General features: G+C 44.6%; 1 protein-coding gene across 6 annotated transcripts in view; it reads left to right on the top strand.

Annotated features, from left to right (window-relative positions):
• Positions 1–24,364, top strand: part of LOC144695628 (butyrophilin subfamily 3 member A3-like) — a 267,537-nt gene that overhangs the window by 192,520 nt on the left and 50,653 nt on the right. Inside the window, exons 1-3 of one of the 6 annotated variants that reach the window (XM_078566527.1) lie at positions 1,304–1,609; positions 2,428–2,509; positions 2,807–2,894. In XM_078566527.1, the coding sequence (XP_078422653.1) occupies positions 2,837–2,894 (58 nt within the window). In that variant the 5' untranslated portion in view covers positions 1,304–1,609; positions 2,428–2,509; positions 2,807–2,836. Of the gene's footprint in view, positions 1–1,301; positions 1,610–2,427; positions 2,510–2,806; positions 2,895–24,364 lie in introns of those variants that run through there. The other 5 variants (XM_078566531.1, XM_078566529.1, XM_078566526.1 and 2 more) reach the window with 5 other exon arrangements.

Raw genomic sequence — 24,364 nt, 5'->3', positions numbered from 1 at the left:
TGGCTGATGTCACACCGACAGTTCTCAATGAAGAGATCAAGAGCAGGTAAGGGGCCAGAGGGAGGGGCCCAGGTAAAGGGACAATCCTGGAGGCGGGTGAAATGACCTGTGGAATGGGGGGAGGGACTCCTGCCCAAAGAATTGACCATGAAGACAAAGGTGACGGAAGAAGAGTTCAGCATCGTACCGAGCCCGAAATTCAATGACATGAGGGCGTAAGGGGATGAAACTGAGTCCTTTGCTGAGTGCAGAATATTCAGCATCAGGGAGGGGAAGGTCAGAGTGTTTGGTGAATACAAGGGAAGGGCTGGGATTAGAAGGAGGGATGGGGTCAGAGAGAAGGGAAGGGATGAAGGGTCCCACATGGGAGTTGGTATCAATAAGTTGTTGAAGCTTGTGTTCCTTAGCACTTAAAAGGAAGCGAAAAAGTTTCTTGGTAGACAAACACTGCAGTGAGAAGCTGGCACAGCTTTCTCCCTAATATCTGCAAGCAAATACTGGTTTTCTTAAACTCATCATTAAAACATTCATTACATGCAGTACTTTCATTGTATGATTATTATAATTTAGGTGGGTCGGGGCTGGTGGTCCGTGATTATTACTTTATTTGAAAATGGGTTCTTCAACCAAAGAATTTTGAGAACCATTGGTCTAGTCAGGCACTCAGTGTATCAAACTAGTGTTTCAACAAGTCCCACCACTATCTTCCCAGACAAATAGGGATGGACAATAAATCACTTACCAGTGATACGCAGGCCCCAAGAATAAAGTCAAAACAAACCAGTTGTATGATAGATAAAAGTAAAATACTGCGAATGCTGGAAATCTGAAACAAAACCAGAAATTCTGAAAAAACTCAACAGGTCTGACAGCATCTGTGGAAAGGAAGACAGAGTTAACGTTTCGAGTTCATATGACTCTTCATCAGAACTAAAGAAAAATAGAAATGTGGTGAAGTTGTACGATAGGTTAGGTTTACAGGAAATCAAACAAGCAGATTCATTCCTGATTAGAATGGTCGGTAGCTCAGCGTCAAGCCCAATATAAAACTTTGTTCACTTTGTACCTGGGTTTATCTTTCTCATCCTCAATGCAGTTTATGGGTAGATAGACTATTTCCAATGGAATCATGAAGAAAGGGATATAGATGCAAGATTGAAGGCAAGAGATTTAGAACGAAGCAAGATAAACTTCTTCACACAGTGTGTTTTGAGGCTGTGAATTTCCCTGACAGGGTTAGTGAGTGAGGTGGGATGTTCTGGAGTGACAAGTGGTTCATACCCAATACAGATCTCAGTGCAGCCAAAGGGTGGGATTTCAAAAGAACGTTTCCCAGAAAATAATGATGGTGCTGCTGTGAAATATACTCTCACAGCCTTCACTTTATTCATTAAATACATGCTTTGAGGTGACACATTATGAATTCCCTGGGGAATATTGTATAAATAATTCCGGTCGGAACGAGGGACCGTCACTCAATTCGGTAACTCACGGAAAAGCGAAAGTGAAAGTTTTCAGGGAGGGACGAGCTGTTGTGAACGTGTTTACTCTTTACAGATCTGTTGGAAAAAGGCGGAAAATCTTCGATCAGGTTGTGGGAAAGTAAGAGGTGAGTCCCAAATATTCTTTAATTTCGGGGAAGGGTCCATTCCCAGTGGGATTGGGTGGTTTTTATTCAGGCTGAAAGCTCCCGATCAAATACAAGGAATTGATCGGGGACCTGCTGGAGATTGTCCAGTGAAAAGCTGAAAACTTTCTAAAATGTCTCTAATCACCTTAACAGAGTCTGGAACTGGCTCCTATCAGTATAAGGGAACGGGAGGCAGAGGGAATTTTACACATTAAACCGTCAGAGACAAACACAGAGACCAGGAAGAGAGATGGAAATAAAAAGGAGGAACATAATCTTGTGTCGGCCATTACATGAAACTTTACTCGCTGATGTTAATATTTAAAGTCAAATAATTCAACCCTCTAGATAGTTACGGCGCCTCCTTTCTTGAAATAAGTCATGAATTCAAGAGTTTCTCTTGTGTTAAAACCATCCTCCGATGACATTCTCTCCCATCCCCGATGCTCCACTATTGACAGCAGTGACTTCAGCTGCCTGGGCCCGAAACTCCGGAGTTTCCTCCCTAAACCTCTCCACTTCTCTCTTCTTCCGTATGGTCCCGAAAACCTCCACTCTGAACAAACTTCCTTTCCCCCCACTAGGGCTATCTGTACCTTGCTCGTCCTGCTTTCTACCCTTAATGTCACCTATTATCACATTCCTTAGATAATATCACCACCTTCAACACCTCTTTGTTCTTTTGTCTGTGACATCTTTCGGCTATCTCCACCTATCACTGGCCCTCTATCCAGCTCTACCTGTCCCACCCCCCCTTAAACCAGCTTATATTTCACCTCTTTTTTAATTTTCCTTAGTTCTGTTGAAGAGTCATACGGACTTGAAACGTTAACTGTGTTCCTCTCCGCAGATGCTGCCAGACCTGATGAGTTTTTCCAGGTATTTTTGCTCAGTTATCCTGACATCTCTCTGTGAGACTCTTCGCCTTGGTTTTTGTATTAAAAGGATACACTTGCACTGCTTTTAAGAAAATATATTTTCTCTTGTGCGACGAAGTAAATGGAAAAGTAATTCTGAGCGTCAGGAATGTGAAAGCAGAATTCTATTAAATTGCAAGGTGGAATTTGTTCGCAGTTTATGTCACAAAACCTGTTTAACGATGAAATGTTAATACTACACACACAACATTAGCTTTATAACACATAATGAGAGCTATATTGGTTTTCTATGTATCAGGGATGGTTATTCTGCTAAGATCTCTCAGAGATGGAAGGAATTGACCTCATCGTGCTTTTACTCTTTGGGATTCTGTTCTCTGTGTCTGGTAAGGAATATTAACATTTCATTATATTTATAGATAATATGTAACACACAATTCTGGTATGACAGTGGAACTGTATCTTATTAAGTTCACATAAGCTGTTTCAGAATTTAAGTGTTGCTTGGTCAGTTGACTTGCTTTGGAAAAACACTTAACATTTTCAGACAAGAGGTTAGAAAGGCAGTTCAGGAGCAACCCACATCTGAAAATTCTTTTGCAGATGTAACAAATAGACAGAGTCTGACATTTACTTGCAATGAACAAATAATATTATAGAGTTACAGCAACTATTGTGCCAAGATTTCAAACTATCTGCAAGACACTGTATGTTAAAAATGCTGCTGTTAAACAAACCTTAGCTCACAAGGGCTTAAATAAGAGACCAGCAGGGCTGGCAGACGTAGATTAGGTTTCAGATAGAGGATCTAAACCACCATTGCAGACAATATCAGTTAGTTGTTGCTATGACAATCCTATCCATTTGAACTCAGTGGATATCATTGTCAAATTAACCTGGCAGGCTGAACTCTTTTGGGGGTGGGGGTGGTGGGTTGGTGAAGGGGTAGGTGGGATAACTATTTTAGCAACAAGTTAATGCTGGAATCAGACTTTTAAAAGGAGAGACAGAGGAAAAAAGACAGATAGACTGGCGGTCTGACAGCAAAAGGCTGTAATAAGAGGGGAGACTGCAAGGAGACAGGATGTAACGAAAACAAAAATTTCTGGAAAAACTCAGCAGGCCTGACAACATCTGTGGAGAGAAAGACAAGAGTTAACGTTTTGAGTCCAGATGACTCTTCTTCAGAACTAAGGAGAAGGAGAGATGTGGTGAAATATATACTGTTTAAGGGGGGTGGGACAGATGAAACTGGATAGAAGGCCAGTGATAGGTGGAGGCAAAGGAGAGATTGTGAAAGGTGTCATAAACAAAGCTCAAAGGGATGTTGATGGTGGTGATAGGCTAAAGGAGGTGCTAATGGTGACATTAAGAGTAGAAAGCAGGATGAGCAAGTGACAGATGGCCCTAGTGGGGATGGGGTGGGAGAAAAGATCAAAACAGGTTAAAAGGTGGGGATAAAACAATGAATGGAAATAAATTTAATATTTTAATTTAATATTAATATAATTTAATATTTATATATTATAATATATTAGGCCTCCCCCTTCCCCCCACCCCACCCCCACTAGGGCCATCTGTCATATGCTCATCCTGCTTTCTACTCTTAATGTCACCATTAGCACATCCTTTAGCCAGTATCACCACCATCAACATCCCTTCGACAATGACATCTTTCGCAATCTCCCCTCTGCCTCCACCTATCACTGGCCTTCTTTCCAGTTTCATCTGTTCCTCCCCCCCTCCCCGCTTTAAGCAGCATATATTTTACCACATTTCTACATCTCTTTAGTTCTGAAGAAGAGTCACTCTGTCTTTCCACAGATGTTGTCAGAACCGCTTAGTTTTTCCAGCAATTTTTGTTTTTGTTTCAGATTTCCAGCATCCGCAGTATTTTGCTTTTATGTTCTGGCCTATGCTGTGGAGCAGAATGCAGAGGGACTATTCTGATTTCTGTTAACTCACTGAAGTGTGCAGCATAGGCCATTCATTTATCCATTCATATAGTTACATGGAGATAAGTTGAACTAAATGAATCTGATCACAATTATCCTTCTGTATGTTTGCCTTACTGTGAAATAAAGCAGATAAATATATCACCTTGATTTGACTCGGTATGTTGTCAGACTGAAGAAATACACATGTGAGAGACACAGAGATGTGGTCCATAGTGCAAGGAGTTACATTGTTACCTGTTATTGTATAAATAGTTAAAAACTGCTCAAATCCATTCCCTAAAATTAAGATGCTTATACCAATTGTGGGAGTGACTGACACAGCATCAAACAATTTTCCAAAACTACACTTCATTCATAAAACTTGTCATAACACTTCCAAATTGGCATTACATAAAGTGCCATTACAGATCAGTTTCTTTCAATCCAGTACATGAGATGCCTCACTATATTTGCAATTAAAGATTATGCTTACATTAAATGTCAAACATTCGCTGTTGCATACAGCCCGAAGGGTTTTACATGATTTCCAGTCCCTTGGTATATTAGGCAGGAAAGCCTTTGGTTCTTCCCCATCGAGTCTTTGCAGCAACTGTCCCAAGCTTTAGTGTGTCCCTCAGCACATAGGCCTGGATTCTGGAAGGTGCCAGTCTTCAACACTCGGCCATTGACAGATCTTTACACTGTAAGACCAACAGGTTTCAGGCAGACCAAGGGGTGTCTTTCACTGAGTTGTTGGTCCTGCAGCAACTGCTGATGTTTATCTCGGTGTGCATCCCTGGGAACAGCCCACAGGGCACGGAGTCCTGGGCCTGAATAATATGCTTCCAGATTGGGAGCATTCCCTGTGGTAACGAATGTAATATTGGGCATGATGGCGTTGGGCAGCTTTTCTGACATCATCACACCAGTTTGTGATAATGTGTTATGCGGGAGAGCTTAAAGTCAAATCTCTTCCACGTTATTTAACTGTCAATTTAAAAAGTCGTTAAGGTTGTTAACCCAGCTGAAAGCGATAATACGGCCTGAGAGCAATAATGTGCCTTCAGGGTGAGAATGACGCCATGCGGGGAATGTGTTTTATAATGGCCAAGATTAGGAGGTGCAGGAGAAGGGTGAGAGGAAGAAGGGAACACAGGGAAGCCCAGGATGCAGTGGTGTTGGATGAAGGGGACAGAGTAGTGCCAGCGAGGGTCAGGGGGAGCTCAGAAACACTCTGTGATGGCGCTGGGTACTGTGAGAAGATTTGACGCTGCATCCTCCAAGGGTTCCTCCTAGTCCTTTAAGGGAGTTGCTATGCAGCGTCTGGCAGAGCTTGTGCTGAAGAAACATCTCATGTAACAGAGCGACATCAGTAGGGGGTAATCAGGTATCATAAACCTTGCCACATCAGCCCTATCACACAATGCACATTGACAGTTTCATGAGTGATTAATCTCCAGACACAATGTACCCTTGAATGATGATGTGAAGCTTCAGATGATGATGCTTGTCAAAGTTCCATTGTGTGATTTATATTCACTGCCACGTTAGATAATGCCTAACCTCCATTAAACCTTCAGTAGCCACCTCTCCTTTTCAGTCAGTCTGAGTCTTTTTCCATCTCACCAGACCCAGGCCATCTTCCAAACTTGCCTCCGGCTATACCCCTGGAGCAGTCGGAGTCCAGCAGGGCCAATGCTTTCTCTTCAAAAGGAGTCAGGACTTCAAGATTTGGAACAACCCTGCCTGTACAAGTTGTCTTGCAGGCGTTGTGGGCTCACTTCTGAAAAGATTTGACACAGAACGTCCATCAAAATTATTGAAGAATCATATGGTATTCAACCCATTCAGTTCAGCGCGTGCCAGTCTGGAGCCTATGCTCATGCATCATAAGGTCATCCTGCAAACCAGCTATCCTATAACTAGATCGCTGCTTGAATGGTATGGTCTAGGACAACTGTGTCCTTGTGCAATCATGCTGCCTTTGAGGAGCAGCAAGACTCAATTACCTCCTGCATTTGTGAGTGAGACCTGGAGCACACTGGATGAAGGTTGCACATACTGAGGCCCTGGTTGACCTTAGGTCATTGAGCCTTTTCTGGCACTGGGACCAAGTCCTTCTGACAAAACTGACAGTGTTGACCACCTCGGCCACCTCTTCCCATGCAGCACGTGTCTGGCTGGGCTTCCTCCTCTTGCCAGGGATTGGCATGAGCTGCTCACATTGGTCCGAAGCTGCACGCAGGAGACTCTGAGTGAGTCCTCACTGAATCTAGGGACTGGTTTTGCCCTTCTAGACCGCCTCTCACCTTGCTCCGATGGTGCAAACATCTATGTATGAAAACATGTAACAAATGGCCAACTCCTCAATGCCAAAAGATGGAAGAATTGTTGAAGTTTAACAATTATGTCATCTATGAAGAGTGGCAAGGTTTGCAGAGATTAACTAAAATTGAAATGCACTTATCTTGCAAGACTAGAAACTGCACAGGTCTTCTGTCTGTACAATGAATCAATTAGATTGCTCATCTGATGTGTCCCCTGACACTGTCCCATGCCAAGGGACCCGTTAAAGTGCTGGCTGTGACCTTGTTCCAGGTAAGGGTCTGCTACTTCCGAGATCGAACATCCCACCCTCCAGCCCTCATTGTGGGGATGAAGGCCTATCACCTGCCTTTGCCGTTAATTGGCAGCAATTAATGTGGTTATAGGGCGTGCTCTGACGGCGAGCCCGGAAGTCTGAACACCACTAGCCTCCGCCATCGGCATGTCGCCATATTATTCAGCCCCTCATGTTACAGAGCTGCTCGTGATGAACTGCGACAAAAAACACTTTTTCCTGACCTGCTTTACAAAGGCGCATTTTAGAAGGAGGTGGGCAATGGTCTCTTCCCCACTGCAGCCGCCTGGAGCACAGCTTGCAGAGGCGGTGAGATTCCGGGTGTGCAGGAAGGATCCGACGAGGATCTAACTGGAAGGGCCCTTGTCGCCACCAGCCAAGCTCTGTCTTGGTGCTTGTATGAAAGTTTTGCTGAAGAGGCACTCTGCTAAACAGTGTGACAGTGTGTTCAAGGGAACCATTGACAGGGTCCACCATCTCCTTTTCCTGCAGGGCCTCGAGGACCACTGCCCGGTTAACTTGTGGTCAAAGGTGTTTTTCTGCACAAACCTTTTCATGAGAGACAGGTGGTGCGACACAGTCCAACTGACTTCAGCATTCTGCAGCAGTGTGGCTAGACCCATCCTTCTCAACATCAGGGTCAGATATGTGGTTACACTTGGTGTTTGCGTACTGAGGGTCTATGCACAGCTTGATGCAGCCACACACAATGTTGGCTATCAGGATGAGAACAACATTGGGTACGTTTATTTTGCCTTTATCTAGAGATTTGTACATCGAATCCCTGTGTACAGTGTTCATTTTTGATCCTCAGATAAAATGGAAGATGGCTTGGGTGACAGCCACAGTGCAGGAGTAGGGTATGGGCCAGACCTGCACCATGTAGAACAGCACTGAGAGTACCTCATACCTAATGATCAAGTTCTTACTGCAATGGAGAGGGAGTGTCACTCCCACATGCCCAATTCCTGTTTCACTGTGGCTATATGCTCCTTCCTTTTTGGTCAAGTCCGGACCCCACAAATCCACATACTCAACACCTTTGAGAAGCCTGATCTGTGCAAGACTCTTAATCAGAGGGTCTCACTACGCTCTAAGATCCTCACCCTGTACTTGATATCAGCGACACCAAACAAATTGTGGATACAATTTCCATTTTATGTGGAAAGCCTTTATTAACCCACTAGGCAATAGTATATACTTACATCACCAGTTGCTTAGTAAGACCCGTGTGCAGGAGCTTGTCCCCAGTTGGTTGGTACGCTGAACAAATTCGTTCACACGACTTCCAGTGACTGACCAGATCACACGCTTGCAGACCCAGTGTCCTTGGGACCTGTGGCTTTGTACCCCCTTTCTGACCCTGGTCTCTCGACATATGGGGTAATGTCTTAAATCGAGTTATTTGATTGGACTATCATTCCCACCCTGGCCATGCAAAGACAACCTGCGTGTGGTCATTTCCTGCCCTCAACAGGGGGTGTCTCCAGGAACCTGCCAGCAATGGATTTGATTTCTGTATCTTGGTAAGGCAAGAAGAAAGCCATTCACACATACCCGAGAGACCACTGTCTAGGTCAGTTCCTGTAATTAGGGTGTCTGGTGGTTAGTCACCGCCCAGTGACGTGTCCTGATACGTCTGTATATCCTTGTCCAGTCTTCATTTTTAAAAAAGTTTCATATAAGCCTCTGTGTTGATGTCTTCGGTCAAAAATCTTCTCACTTAGCCTGATATCCTCTGCACTCCCTGTTCCTACCACCTGGTTCTGAACTCAGGACATTGGTCCACCTCACAACTAGTTACATTTTGACATGAGTATAAAGATAATACGTATTAAAAAGAAATAAAGGGAGGCCTTACAGCATCACAGGTGACATCGATTGGCAACAACATCGATCATATAACAAATATATATCAATAAGTGACTGTACAACAACCAGTATATGAGATATAATTCGTACTCAAGGATGTACTTCAAGGCTAAGACCAAGGTCCACCAGTGGCTATCATCACCTATGTCTGCTATTTCTACCTTAATTTCCCTGTTCTTTTGCTGAAGAGTATAAAAATGTTGGAAGTGTTAATCTTCTGTGACAGTTCTATAAGATGTTCGGGCAATGGGGGTAAGTCATACCCAAAATAAGCAACATAATCATGTAGCTGTCCTTTCAAATCTTCCCTTACAGTAATATTCACCTGTCCATGAGCATAAACATTCAATAATACTCATGCACCCAATCTAGCAATTCGAGCTTGGGTAAAACAAAAAGACAGATCAGGTCCCCATACTGGGATTCCCAGTGTGTGGTTGTGACACAATGTTCCCCCTTTCCTTTATGTCAGATGTTCCCAGCGTCGCTATGATCGAGCAATTGGGCCCTTTCTGATCCCAAGAACAACCTGCAGGTTGGTGCTGCGTTTTCAGTTCCATCGTACGGGCAAACAAAAGTATCCCCTCTCCGAGCGCACCCAGACAAATCCGGGTCTACCCAGGTAATCCCGCCCACTTGTGCCACGTTCCTAGGGTGTTGCTGATAACGTGACACATGGCCCTGACCCCAATGGTTTTCAACTCTTAAAAGAGGATTAGCTTTCTCCCCTTCCTTTAGGACAGGATAATACAGAACCAACCCTAGTATGTCCACGCTACTGTTCCCCAGATGGCAGTCATGTTTCACTGGGTATACCTGCACGAATCCCCTGATTTTACAGATATCGGTGGTAAGTTGATAAGTGGACATAGCCCTGAGATGTTTATCAGTGACCCAGGAAGGCAATCTGCCTTCCATTATCCTTTGGGAGGTTTTCACAGGCTTGTTCCACCAACCAAGAACTATACGTTGTGCAAGCATCTTTTTCCACAGCTTCCAAAGGGGCATTTTTATCTTCTTTTAGAATTTAATTCATGCGGTGAGCATGCCTTTCCATGCAGTTCCCCCACCATATCTTTCAAATGAACAGTCATAATTTGGTCTTCATCTAATTCATCCTCTTCTACATCATTCATTTCATTCAATATTTTCCTTAGCCTATCTCTAACAGCTTTTACCGATTCATCTAAAGTGGCTAAACCTAAACTGTTTACAAGTGATGCCCCAGTGTTAAATATGGTTGCTGCGTCATTAATCGAGCTATGTCAAACCCGCCGGTGCGAGTGAGATTTCGTTTGATTCGATGAGCACGTCCATCCTCATCAATCGCAGTGCCAGTACACTCCCAGAATTCCCTCAAAACTTGATGCAGCATTCGATTCTGCAGTTCACGTGTTTGATGTTTGCACCATGGGGGCAGTCCCATGTCCGCTAAATGAAACATTATTGGCACTACCTCATGATACACATCGTGACATAGTACCGTTCATATGGAAGTAACAACCAGACCGTTCTTTGGTCCTGGTGTATGGGAGGGTATCCTACAGTCTGTGGGTTAATCTTGAGCTCATTAGCAAAGGGATTGAGCTTCCTTGTAGCCTTTAATGTTACAACTCTGGACACGTATGCTACCGACCACTGGAGACCATGTAACACCTGCATCAGAACTACGCGTAGGCCGGTGTCACTGGCAGCCACTTCCAGGGTTGGGTCCCTTCAATTGGACAAAGCCTCTTTACATTGTGATGTCCATTCCCAGTCTACTCCCTCCTTAAGCAGGGTTAACAGTGATGCTGATTTGCCACCATAATCCTCAATGAGCTCCCAGCAATATCCAGTGAGGCCCAAAAGGGATAGGAGGGCAGGCACTGATCCAGGGCGGTTACGCTCCTCTATGGTTTCCCATCTCCCCTGGTCTATGGCCCGTTCCCCTGGCCTTATTGTCAAGCCTAAAAATTGGACTTCCCACTGTCCTATCTGCGCCATCTTGGGGCTTATCTTAAAACCTTCCTCTCTTAACAAAACCAGCAGTTCTGCAAAGAGTTCCTTTGGTCTCAGTGAAGAGGAGAAAATTGTCCACCTATTGGATGAGGTGGCTCGGATGACTGAATCATTTCAGGGCATCAGCCATGCACTGGTGGAAGATGGAGGGCTGTTATGGAAGCCCTGGGGCAAACATGTCCAGATATACTGCTAACCCTTAAAGGTGAAGGCAAATTTGTACAGGTCCTCCTTACTTACTGGGATGGACCAGAACCCATTCGATATGCCTAAGACAGTTAAAATCTGGGCATTGACAGGGATAGCAGCTACCAAGTCTGCTGCCGTGGCAACTGAGGGTGCACAAGCTGGGATGTTCTCAATCAAGACCCGATGGTCTATTGTCATCCTCCATGGTCCACCTGGCTTCTTCACAGGCCAAATGGGGGAATTGATGTGGCTATTGGCCGGCAGACTCCCTGTTCCACTAGGGATTCCATCGTTTTCTCCAAGTTATGCTCTGCCTCTTTTTGCTTCTAGAGCTGTACCATAGCTTCCCTATCTATCTGCACCTCCATCCCAGTCACTCTTCCACAACCATGGTTATGGATGGAGAACAGGCCCTCTGTTTCCCAATTAAATCTTTATAATCAGAAGGGGAATGCTGTATCAATGGGTCAGGGTCATACGATCTCAGTGAGGTGATGGAGCACCTTTTCTGGCTTCTCCCCAGGTTGACCAGAACCTTGTCTTCTCCTACTACCCCTCCCCACAAGCAATTATTCACCACATCAACGCCACCTGGTGGTGGAGCATCCAATCTGCTCCCAAAACTCCTGTTTCTGGGTCTGACCACTTGGCCAGGATACAGGTCCATTCAGTGATCAGAGGTCCGACCTGGATCTCTGACCTCTTTTGGATACCGCCCAGCTGCTGAGTCACCTGTGACACTCTCTAGTGTGTAGAGGTTTCCACTGGGCCATGGGGATCTTAGGGGGCAACAAGAGTAGACGACTGTGTGAGAAGCTCCCGTATCTACCAGGTACCTACCATCCTTCCCCTCCACCCACACAGGGTCACCTGCACTTGTCGTGTTTGAGTGGACACAGGTACTCAGGCTGGGCGCGGCCCTGTCAATTCCGATCCCCCTCAAGGATGCTGGCATCATTCCTCATTGAGCACACTTGCCCTCTAGCCATCTTCTTTCTAAAGCTGCTAGTCGTTTTTTCATGTCTTCCCATGATGGAGCTGTGGACATTTTATCAGAAGCCTCCCTGCCTGATTCAGGCTTCGTTCCTCCCTTGCCGTGAGGTGGTTTCTTACATTCCTGGTTAAAGTAACCCTTACCCCACAGTTGTAACACTCACGGGCTGACCTTTTCCTGCCTCTCTCTTGATGCCAGTATTTCTAGCTGCTCCCTTTTATCTCATTTTTTTGCCCCCTTTCTTTTGGGATTTCCCCTTTTAGTTGCCTTTTCTCCCTGTCCCCCTTGAAACCTCAGGGTCATTTTCCTTAGGAGTCCTGCATCTGGGTCAAAGTCCTCAAAGGCCGCCTGCAGATAGGCCAGAGTGGACTGTAATGGTCAGCAACCAGTGATTCAAGGTGCCAGTCTGTAAGTGTGCCCGATCTCGAGCGGCACCCCCATGGACTTGATCATACACCGCACATAGCCTATCGGTGAACATTGCCGGTAACTCTGTGAGTTTCTGGTGAGTACTGTCTAACAACTGAATTGGGTCCCCTCTGGTCAATCCCATGGCTGCTGTGACTCGGGTTTTCATCTGATCCCATAGCCCTTGTCCCACCTTTTCCTCATTCAGTAGAAGGAGCCAAGGTAAAAAAGAGCAATTGGCCTTTGTCCTCATCATCCAAGCCGTGGAGTCCAGCCATCGGATCAGTTTCCAGGAAATGACCGTGCGGTTCCTCCCCCGACTGGAGTTTCTTTAAGTTTCCGGCCATTTTTTGCAATTCCTCAGCTGGTTCGGGAATAACAAATTCGCGATCGAGAGCCCGGCCCTGGCTGGCCCGTTGCCGATTGGGAGCTGGGGCTTGAAATCACATCTGGCTCATTGGTGCCAAAATCCCCGAATGTTGCCCATCCAGCATAGACGTAGTGTTTCTCCAAATGCCATCCACTTTGTCTACAGCTTTTCCTCCCCATAGCATGCAAATGACACCCCCGATGCCGCTGCAATCTTGCTTCCAGCACCTCAATACGTCGCTAACAGTGTGTTCCTCTTATGCTGCTGAACCTTGTGGGCTGCTCTGATATCATCTCTCTCTCTCTCCCTCAGCACGCTCTGCCCTCATTCTTTGTTCTGTCTCTCTCTCAGAACAGAGTTTGCATTGCTGCTGATTATGGACACATTGACTCTCTAGGTATTATGTCTTACTGGCCCATCTCTCTGCTTCTCTATTGCATTTTCATCTGATCCCATAGCCCTTGTCCTGCCTTTTCCTCATTCAGCAGAAGGAGTCAAGGTAAAAAGGAGCAAATGGCCTTTCTCCTCATCATCCAAGCCGTGGAGCCCTCTTTATCTCTATCCTCCCTCTGCTACCTGAACTGTTCCATGATTCTGTTCACTACGGCTGATCTTTCCTCTTTCTCTTTTCTCAGTTTAATCAGTTCTGCTTCAATTTCATGGCGCTTCCTTTGCTATGCCATCAACCAGACTGGCTTTACTAATGATCATTTACATGTGGATCCCTGTGTCCACTTATCAGCTTACACTAGCGGATCATCTGCTTCCAGAGTTACCCTAACCCATCCCTCCTTCAGGGTGGTCTCCCACTACATTTTCGTAATTAACTCATCCATAGTCGCTTTTGTCATTTCTCTACCTTTTGGGGTCCCAGCTCGTGGTTGCCAGAAATCTGCAAGACTCTTAACCAGGGGGTCTCACTACCCTCTAAGGTCCTCACCCTGTGCTTGGTATCAACGATACAAAACAAACTATGGAGCTTGCAGGAGCTCATCCCCATGTGGTCGATACACTGAACGAGTTCCTCTACGTGACTTCTAGTGACTGACCAAATCACACTTCCTGTTGCAGCCCCAATGTCCTTGGGAGCTGTGGCTTTATATCCCTTTCTGACCCTGGTCTCTAGGCATAAATAGAGTCATCTGATTGGAATAATCCCACCCTGACTATTGCTCTGATCCCCAGCTGAAGTTACCACTGGACAAGCCTGATCCCAGGATGGAACCCAGCTTGATAGATCCTAACTTTTGTTTGTTTGTTTAGATATGTGGAACGGGGCTACTGAACAGAGGCACAGGGATCAGCTAATGAACTTTTAACAAAAGCATACAACATCTATTAAACAAGAAAAGATGAACTATATTGCAATACTCCTTCACGCACAACTATACCTTTACAGATATATACAGGTTTGTAACATATAACACACGTAACAAAAGCTATCTTATACTTTAATGTTCACAGTAAATACAGTCTATATAAACCAATTGGCGACCTGTGGTCAGACACATCACATTCTGAAACCAAGTGACAGATGCCACCCCACACAGATTCTATGGATATTTCCTCAACTACCCACCCCCTACCCCAGATGCTTGTTACACTGTGAGCCAACCAGTCTCACTGAACTCCGTCTTTCACATGAGGGTTTCCAATCTCCACTTTCCAAGAAATTGCTTTGAAATCTTCTCCCAAACCGACGCTTTCTCTCTATTGCCTTCCGCAAAGGGTTCACCTCCAGGGTTCCGAACTCTCCTTCCGATGTTCCTCTCCTCTGGGTCGCCACATGCATTCAAGTTGTTTTCCACACACTCTCTCTCACCTACTCAGCTGTCAACAGCACACCACTGCTTCACATGTCCATAGCAAAGAGTTACGGACCTTCAGTTGCCTCTTTGGACTTTCTGACTTCTCTCAAGCTTTTATATTGCTTTGACTCTGCTTCCTGTAGCTTGGAACTTTAAGCTTGAAGCTTGGAGCCTTTCTCTGCCACTCATTCTTAACTTCACTTAACAGGGCCTTTTCCAGGTTCCTGTCCTTCCTTTGACCGGAAGGTCTTCTTGGGACTTTCTCCTGTTCCACTCCCCTGGATTCGGGGACTTTTTTCTTTAGCTTGGGACTTACTATCTGTCCCTTTTCTCCAGCCTCTGTCTGGCAGCTACTTTCGACCAACTTTACCTTAGGACTGGCTATCTGCCTCTTCTAGGCTGCTTCGGCCTGGCAGCTGTCTTCAAAACTGAACTTGAAAACTGCTGTTTCTAGTTTCTTCTGTCTGTCTATGGGAGGGACCTGCCTCTCTGGACCCCTGTTGCTAGGCAACAGCACAGTATTTCTACTCTTGTGTTTGCTTAACTTCTCTTACAGTTGTAAAATCTCAATAGAAATGCAAATGCAAATAAAGCGAAACTAAAACTCAACTTGACCTTTTCTTAGCCCAGAGATACAGAAATACAAATCAAACTTAAACATTAAAGCTAAAACTCATACCTAACACCCACAAATACAAATATAACTTACTTATAAGAGTAAACTATCTCTATTTCCTAACACCATACAAAGACCACCTGCATATGGTCATTTCCTACTCTCAGCAGGGGGTGTCTCCAGGTACCTGCCAGAATAAATGCGATTTCTGTAACTTGGTAAGGCAGGAAGAAAGCCATTCACACATACCCAAGAGACCATTGTCTAGGTCACTTTCTGTAATCAGGGTGTCTGATGGTTAACCACCACCCAGTGACATGTCCTGACACGTCTGTGTGTCTGTTTATCCTAGTCCAGTCTTCATTTTTAAAAAAAAGTTCCATGCAAGCCTCTGAGTTGGTGTCTTCAGTCAAAAATCTTCTCCCTTTGCCAGATGTCCTCCGCACTCCATGTTCCTACCATTTGGTTCTGAGCTCAGGGCATTGGTCCACCTCACAACTAGTTACATTTTGACACGAGTATAAAGATAATACATATTAAAAAGATACAAAGGGAGGCCTTACAGCAACAGAGAAAGACACAAAATATCAAAATGCTTTACACCAGATGGTGAAGGGGAACAAGGATCAGTTGACCCAGTTCCCAAGGAACATGGCCTCGCTCGCTGAGATTTACTTTGGTTCCTGAGGTCAGTTTGAACTGTTCACAGATGCTCACCAGTCTGTGCGAGCAAAAGATAGTGATGTCATCCATGTAGAGGGAGGCTTCCACATGCGTGCCTCCATTGCCTGGGATTGTCACCTCTCTTATGGCCAAATGCTTCCTGGTGGTCTTTGTGAAAGTCTTGATATAACACATAAACAAGATAAGGGAGCGAGAGGACAGGTCAGCCCTGAGGAGGGAAAGAGAAATCAGGAAACTACAGGCTAGTTAGCCTAACATCAGTTGTTGGGAAAATGTGGTTGATGGATGGAGTGCCAATCAAGTGGGCTACTTTGTATGGATGGTGTCAAGTTCTTGAGTGTTGTTGGAGCTGCACTCATTTAGACAAGTAGAGGTATTCATTCGCATTCATGACTTGTCCCTTGTACATAGAGAACACTGTGGGGAGTCAGGAGATGAGTTACTCTCTGCAGAACTCCCAGCTTCTGACCTGCTCTTGTAAATGCAGTATTTATATGGCTTATTCAGTTAAGTTTCTGGTTAATGTTAACCTCAAGGGTGTTGATGGTGGAGGATTCGCCGATGGTAATATCATGTGAATGCCAATGTGATGGTTATATTCCCTGTTGTTGGAGACAGTCATTGCCTGCACTTGTGTGACATGAATGTTACTTGTCACTTATCAGCCCAAGCCTGGACTGCCTCAGTATCTGAGGAGTCATGACACCATGGAATCATCATCAAAATCCCCATTTCTGACTTTATGAAGGAGGGAAGGGCATTGATGAAGCGGCTGAAAATGGCTGGGCCTAAGATTTTAATTTGCTGAATATCTTTCTGCAAAGGAGCTGGAGCCAGTTGGTCTTCAACATAGGTTCATTCACAAGACCCTGTAAAATATAAGTGTAGACTGCTTTTCCCTTCCACATAGCCTCTCCTCCCACAAGTGGAAACTGGTTCTAATATATGAGTCCTAACTTTTCCCCAGTCAATATCAGCTGTTCTTATTCGTAAGTAAAGCATGCACTCAATTGTCACAGCATTTGCAACATTAACATAGGACATTACCCTGAGGAATCCCTACAGTGATGTCCTGGGGCTGAGATGACTGATCTCCAACAACCGCAACTATGTTCCTTTGTGCTAGTTATGACTGCAACCAGTGGGGAGTTTCCCCCCTGATTCCCATTGACTCCAGTTTTGTTCGGGCACTTTTTTGCCACACTTGGTCAAATGCTGCCTTGATGTCAAGAGCAGTCCCTCTCACCTCTCCTTTGGAATTCAGCTCTTTTGTTCATGTTTGGACCAAGGCTGCAATGAGGACAGGAGCTGCAAGTGCCTCTGGCGGAACCCAAACTGGGTGCCACTGGTTGTGGAATTGCTTAGCTCTGTCTATCACTTACCCGTTTTGCTCTTTGGCATGCAAGTAGTCCTATGTTGTAGCTTCACCGGGTTGACATCTCATTTTTAGGTATGCCTGGTGCTGCTCATTGAACCAGGATTGATCCCCTGGTTTGGTGGTAATGGCAGAGTGGGGAATTTGCCGGGCCATGAGGCTCCCGTTTGTGGTTGTATATGATTCTGCTGCTGCTGATGGCCCACATGGTTGCCCAGTCTTGAGTTGCTAGATACTTTTGAAATCTATCTCATTTAGCATGGTGATGGTGCCACACAAAATGATAAAAGATTTGATCGGTTAGAACAGAAAATTCATTTTCTCTGGGAGAGGTTCAGATCAAGGAGACACAATCTTAAATTTAGAGCTAGGCCATTTAAGAATGAAATCAGGAAGCACCTTTTCTCACACAGGGCAGTATAAATCTGGAACTCTCTCTTTTCATCACCCTTCCTGCCCCCTACAAAAAGAGATAAGAAGTACCAAGGGGAAGAAGACACTGGTGGGAGTAGTTTATAGGCCCCCTAACAGTAGCTATACTGTAGGACAGAGAATAAATCAGGAGATAATGAAGGCATGTAAAAAAGGCAGTACATTAATCATGGGTGACTTTAATCTTCATGTAGATTGGGAAAATCAAATTGACAAAGCTAGCCACGAGCAAGAATTCATAGTGTATTTGGGACAGTTTCCTAGAACAATGTGTTGTGGATCCAACCAAGGATCAGGTAATGTGTAATGATGCAAGTTTAATAAATGATCTCAGAGTAAAAGATCCCCTAGGAAACAGTGACCATAACATAGTAGAATTTAGCATTCAGTTTGAGAGTGAGAAACTTGGGTTGGAAACAACTGTGCTAAACTTAAATAAGGGTAATTACAAAGGAATGAGAGCAGAGTTGGCTGGAGTGGACTGGGAAAGGAGTCTAGCATAAAAGATGGTTGATGAACAATGGCAGACATTTAAGAAAATAGTTCATGACTCACAATAAAGATATATCCCAGTGAGGAAGAAGGGTTCTAGGAAGGGGATAAACCAACCATGGTTAACCAAGGAAGTTAAGGATAGTATCAAATTGAAAGAAAAAAACATATAATGTGGCAAAGATTAGTGGTAAGCCAGAGGAATGGGAAAGCTTTAAAAACCAACAAAAGATGACCAAAAAATAATAAAAAGGGAGAAAATAAACTTTGAGGGTAAACTAGCAAGTAATATAAAAACGGACAGTAAGAGCTTCTTTAAATATATAAAAAGGAAGAGAGAGGCCAAAGTGTACATGGGTGCCTTAGAGAATGAGGATGGGGAAATAATAATGGAAAACCTGGAAATGGCAGAGGAGTTGAATAAATACGTTGCATCAGTCTTTACAGTAGAAGACACTAATAGCATTCCAAAAATACTAAATAATCAAGGGGCAAAAGGTGGTGGGGCGGAAATAAATATAATAAGTATCATTGGAGAAAAAGTATTAGGGAAACTAATAGGGCTAAAGCCGATAAGTCCCCTGGACCTGATGGGTTGTATCCTAGGATATGAAAGGAAGTAGCTACAGAGATAGTGGATGCACTGGCAGTAATCTTCAAAGAGTCCTTAGATTCTAGAAAAGTCCCAGCCCCAATATGTTCTTCTCCTTTCTCTCAACTACTTAGATATGCAGAGAAAATATTAATTAAAAACCTCGATATGTCCCAAGTTAATTTCTCTTTGACATTAAATTAGAAATATTTATTTACTGAGATCATTATATTATGGTGGAGTTCGCGATGTTGGAGTGGGGAAGGGCTGTTTTGTGGACCTGAGCAAGGTGGTGGGCTGTCACAGTGGAGGCTGGGGTGCAGAGGCGGAATGAAACTAATGTGTTCGTCGGGGATTGAGCGGGAATTGGTGGATCTTCGGCCAAACCTCTGAAAAGGTATGAATCTGGCCCGCGTGATCCAGGGTTGAGGTGGAAATGGACCCCATGTGACCAAAGGGTTTTTTTTTAGAAGCTGTGGCACAATTAAACACATGCTGACATGAAAGCTGGATATGAAAGTGGAGATAAGGGAAAATAAGATTACTGCTGCTGCTTCAGTTATTTTAAAGGAAATGATTGACCAGAATCGGCCGTATTGTGCACAAGGCTGTTACTGAGGGTTCAGATGAGGGTGTTTACGGTGGATCCATGTCATTAAGACCATCTTTTGCAGATCTGGGGAGGTTCTACAAATTGCACCATTTTGGAGAAGACCATGCCTGTAGAACTCGAGTTGGTGGAAGCTATTTTCAGATGAGGATTGGCTACCTAAATCCAATAAAAGAAAGTGAACTAGATGTCTATATGACAAACTTCAGAGCTTTGAAGGACTTTGTGGCTGAAATTAATGCAATATATGCTGAGTGGACTGCCCATAAATTTGTGAGATCGATCTTTGTTGTATTGGCTAGTTAATGTGTAACTTGTAGTTTATATTGGCCACAATTTGCATGTTTATTTATGTTTCATTTATGTTGATTTTGTTTTGATTGTTAAAGTTAAAATTATAAAAGTGAAATTTTATCCATTGGTTTTCCTATTGAGGGTCATTTGATAGATTTTGTTTCTTTTGGTTTGTTGGTCTGCATGGGGATCATAACAAAATTGGGATCTTGCCTGGGATAGTTCTGAATTAGGCTGTGGAACAGGTTCACTGAATTTCCTAGAATTTAAACAAACAGGATTTCACATTTACTTTTACTGTATTTATTAGGGAATCAACATGAGTAGATTTGATGCTCAGGCTTTTGTGGAGAGAGAATTTGTCCCCCAGTGCCTTGGAACAGTTGACAAAAGACAATTTGAAGGTTACAGCAGAGAAAATAGGTGTCAGCTTAAAATCAGGAGCTCGGAAGGCAGAGATCGTGAAGAATTAGCTCTTCACTTGAAATGCAAGAAAAAATTGCTATTGCTCAAGTATAACTAGCCAGGCTTGAATTTGACAAAGCAAGAGAGATAAGACGGTACAAAATAGAGAGGATGAAATTGGAAAGAGAAGAAAATAACTAAAATTTGAAAGAGAAATGAAAAAAGAAACTGGAGTTGGAAAGAGAAAAGGAAAGAGGGATGATTCGGAAGAAATAAATTAGTATTTGAAAAGGAAATGCTTAAAGTATTTAAAAAACGGGTGCTGGCAGTGAAAGGTGAGGATGACCGAGATCCAACTCCTGTTTTGTTTTGGCCAAGAGTATTTGCTTGTTATCTAAATTTAGTAAGAAAGGAGTAGAAATATACTTTGTGTCATTTGAGAAAATTGACATTGTTTTGAATTGGTCTGAACAATCTTGACTATGTTCCTACAGAGTGTTTTCACAGGGAAAACTTGGAGGTATAAACATCTCCTTCAGAAAAACACTTCGATGACAATAGCAGAGTTAAAAACTGCCAGTCTAAATGCCTATGAATTGATACCAGAGGTTTATAGACAAAAAATCAGAAATTTGTAAAGGAAACAGAGCCAGACTTTTGTGCAATTTCCTAGGGAGAAGAAATGGTCTTCGATAGGTGGATTGATGAACGTTGCACAAGACTTTGAGACCTTAGGGAAGGGATTCTGATGGAAAAATTCAAAAAGAGTGCCCTTTAGGAAATAAGTTTCCACCTGGAAGACCATAACGTTTGTAAAATAAAGGAAGCTACAGTATTGGCAGATGATTATGAATTGACACACAAGAACACTGGTAACAGGCCCCAGTTTGGAAGCTTCCAGAGAAATTGGAAAGATAGGAAATTTGATAATAAAAAGAAAACCTGGGCCAAGATTTTTAGGATGGTGGGCTTTCCGTACCACTATCCAAAGATCGACGGGGAACACATCTCCGACACTGCCTGCCCCACAGCGATTTCACGCTGTAATGTGTGTTAATTGACTGCAGGCAGGACTTCCGGCCCTCACTCGGGAAGAAGCCCCACCTTAAGGAGCTGCCAGCCAGTCTGATTGGCTGGTAGCTCTCTAGTCGCTAGATTTGGGGTCTCAGGGTGGGGAGGGTAATGGAGGCCTGGGAAGTGGTGGACAGTGGAGTATTGGGGTGTTAAGGGAGAGCCCGGGGTGGGGGGTGAGGACCAGCGATGTCAGACATTAAGATGGGGTCAGGACCCAAAGTTAAGAGGGGCTTCTGATGGAGGCTCCTCCGCCTGAGGCCTAAGCCTGATTATTTTCGTGCTTCCCCCATAATTGGCCACTTAGGGTTCTCAGTTGGGGCAGGGGTGGGCAGTCAGTCTGAGGCCTCACCCGCCCCAGCATAAAATTGCTAAGAGGTCAGGGCGGTTGGGAACCCAGTGGGAAGCCCATTCATGCTATTCCATATTCACCCCCCCGCTCCGCCTACAAATCCGCCAGCGGGGAAGCATAAAATTCTGGCCCTGATTCTCCTGAGAAAGATGGCAAATGTAAAAGCACAGATATTCTTCAGGTTAGTGAAAGAGAAAGTCTTGAGGACAGCTGAGTATTGGAAGTGGAAAAACAAGGCTGTCACACTAGTGCGGTCTGATGGTGTCCCTCACTCCCGAGAAATAATGACCCAGTGGGTAAAGTTCACAGTAAACAGGTAGATTCTCCCACAATTGGCAATAGAGTGAATCAGGTTACAGAAAGCTGTAGAAGTTTTCTGTTTGAGGGTACAGTTTCCCCATGTTTGTACGGTGAGGCAGGCAAGTCAATTGCCACCCTTGGAGATACAGGGGTGACACAGTCACTGATGTTGGCGGATGACAAGAATTTCTCTCCAGGCAGTTGGCTGAATACAAATTCAGGGTATTGATGGAAATTATTTACCCATTTCCTTGTGTAGGGTTGATTTAAAGTGTGATATTGTCATTGGTCCTGTTACCGTTGGCGTTATTTCTAGTTTTCCTATTGAATGTGTGGATTTTTTGCTGGGATGTGATTTGACTGATGATAGGGTATCGCCAGTGGTTTCAGGAGAGCCAGCTGAGGCTGCTCAAACTGAAGTTTTGCAGGAAGAATTTCCCAGACTATTTCCGGGTTGTTTCATGACTAGGTTCCAGGCTCACAGGGTTGAACAAGGTGAGGCAAATTCACTAGTTTTAGAGGAGAATTAGGATGTTTGGTTGGCTGAAACCTTTTTCAAGGATTTGGATGTGGATTTTGATGTTAAATGCTCCAACAATACGAATGGTGAATTATTTAGCAAATCTTCTTTTGAAGCACAACAGGCAGACCCTGATTTGAAGAGTTTGTCTCAAACTGCACGTTCTGAGACAGAGGTTGAAAAGGTCCCTTAGTGTGTTCATGTCAAGAATTACATTATGATGAGGAAGTGGAGACCTCCCCAATGATGTGGTTGACTTTTGCAAGACATGTCACACATGTCAGATGGTTGGGAAGCCACAGCCTTCGGTCAAACCAGCCCCATTTAATGCTGATACAGTTTAGCAGGGTTCCTATGGATTGTGTTGGACCTCTGCCCAAGACTAAATCAGATCATAAGTATCTCCTAACCATAATGGATTTGTGCACCCGATTTCCAAAGGCACTAAAAGATTACAATGAAAGTTGGGATTGAAGGGTTGGTCCTGTTTTTCATCAGATATGGGTTGCCAAAAGGAATTCACTCTATCTTGGGGCCACATTTCATGTCGGCATGTTTCAGGAGGGCATGTATAATTTAGGAGTGGAGCAACTCCAGTCGTCTGCTTACCACCCACAGTGCCAAGGTGCTTTGGAGAGATACCACCAAATCTGAAAGAGTATGATTAGGGTCTATTGTTTTGAGCATCATCAGGATTAGGGTAGAGGATATTGTTTTTGTTATTCATGATTAGGGATACACCAAATGAGTCTACTGCTTCCAGTTCCTTCAAATTGGACTATGGGCATCAGGGACCCCTTAAACTCGTTAAGGAAAGACTTTTAGCCTGGGGCAGGGGAGGAAACTGCCCACCTAGATTACGTGTCAAAGCTCTGAGAAAGGTTCCAAAGACTGTGCAATGCCTCGAGAACATCTCAAAGCTTCTCAGCAGGTGATGAAAGGACAAGTGGACAGAACAGCTAAGGCACGCGTTATTTTCCATCCCCATTGGCGCTGGGCATCATGATGGGCGTGAGCGGACAACATGGCAAGAAGGCCAAAAATCAGTTTCACGCCACCGTACAACCAGTTTACATTTGTCCATCCACCCGTCAATGGCAGTCCGCCTTTCCCACCGTCGCACATCAGGAACATCATTTTAATACATCTGCATATAGTTATAAGCCCTGCTCTCCAGAATCATCCCCCCATGCTGGATCATCCTAGCATTTCAGCAAGAATGCATGAGAGCGTGTTTCACAACTGTACATAAACGATGTGTACCTGGCGAGTTACACTCTGCTCAGGACTTGGAAGTTTGTTTGCCGTTCTTCAGGCAGCACTCGCAGTCATCAGCGCCAGGCTTCGCAGGCAGCGCTACATCACTTTTATGGGGGCTCACATTCAGACCTCTACCTAGCAGACCAGCCATAAGGTGGGGATGGCCCTTCACCAGCTGCAGGGTGAGAGCTGCACTGAGGAAGGGGGCAGGGTATCCCAGGGTGTGTGGGGGCACAAGTTGATCTGTGCAAGTGGCTGAAGATGGTGAGGGCTGAGGGGGCAGTCTCCAGAGGAGATGAGGCCAGATGGTGGTATGAGAGAGTGAGTGGTGATGCCCATTGATCTAGCAGTGAGTGAGATGCCAGTGAATGTCTGATGGCCCCATGAGTGGGTGAGTTTAGAGTGATGAGATGGTTGCCTTACCTTTGCAGCACGGATGAGATCATTCATCCGTTTTCTGCACTGGATGGCCGATCTCTTGTGTGCAGCATTGTCACTGGACACCTCTGCCACTGCCTCCCCAGCCAAAGTGGTGAAATTGATGGGCCTCCTGCTGCCAGAATGGAGGTAGAGGACATTGCAGTGGACCTCCATGGTGTCCAGAAAGTGCACCAGGATGCATCACTGAATCGGGGGTGGGGGCGGGCGGGGTGC

The sequence above is a fragment of the Cetorhinus maximus genome, chromosome 21, assembly GCF_964194155.1.
Source record: "Cetorhinus maximus chromosome 21, sCetMax3.hap1.1, whole genome shotgun sequence".
NCBI classification, from domain to species: Eukaryota; Metazoa; Chordata; class Chondrichthyes; order Lamniformes; family Cetorhinidae; genus Cetorhinus; species Cetorhinus maximus.
Note: the sequence above shows the minus strand (reverse complement) of the source record. Positions and strands in the feature narration are given on the sequence as shown.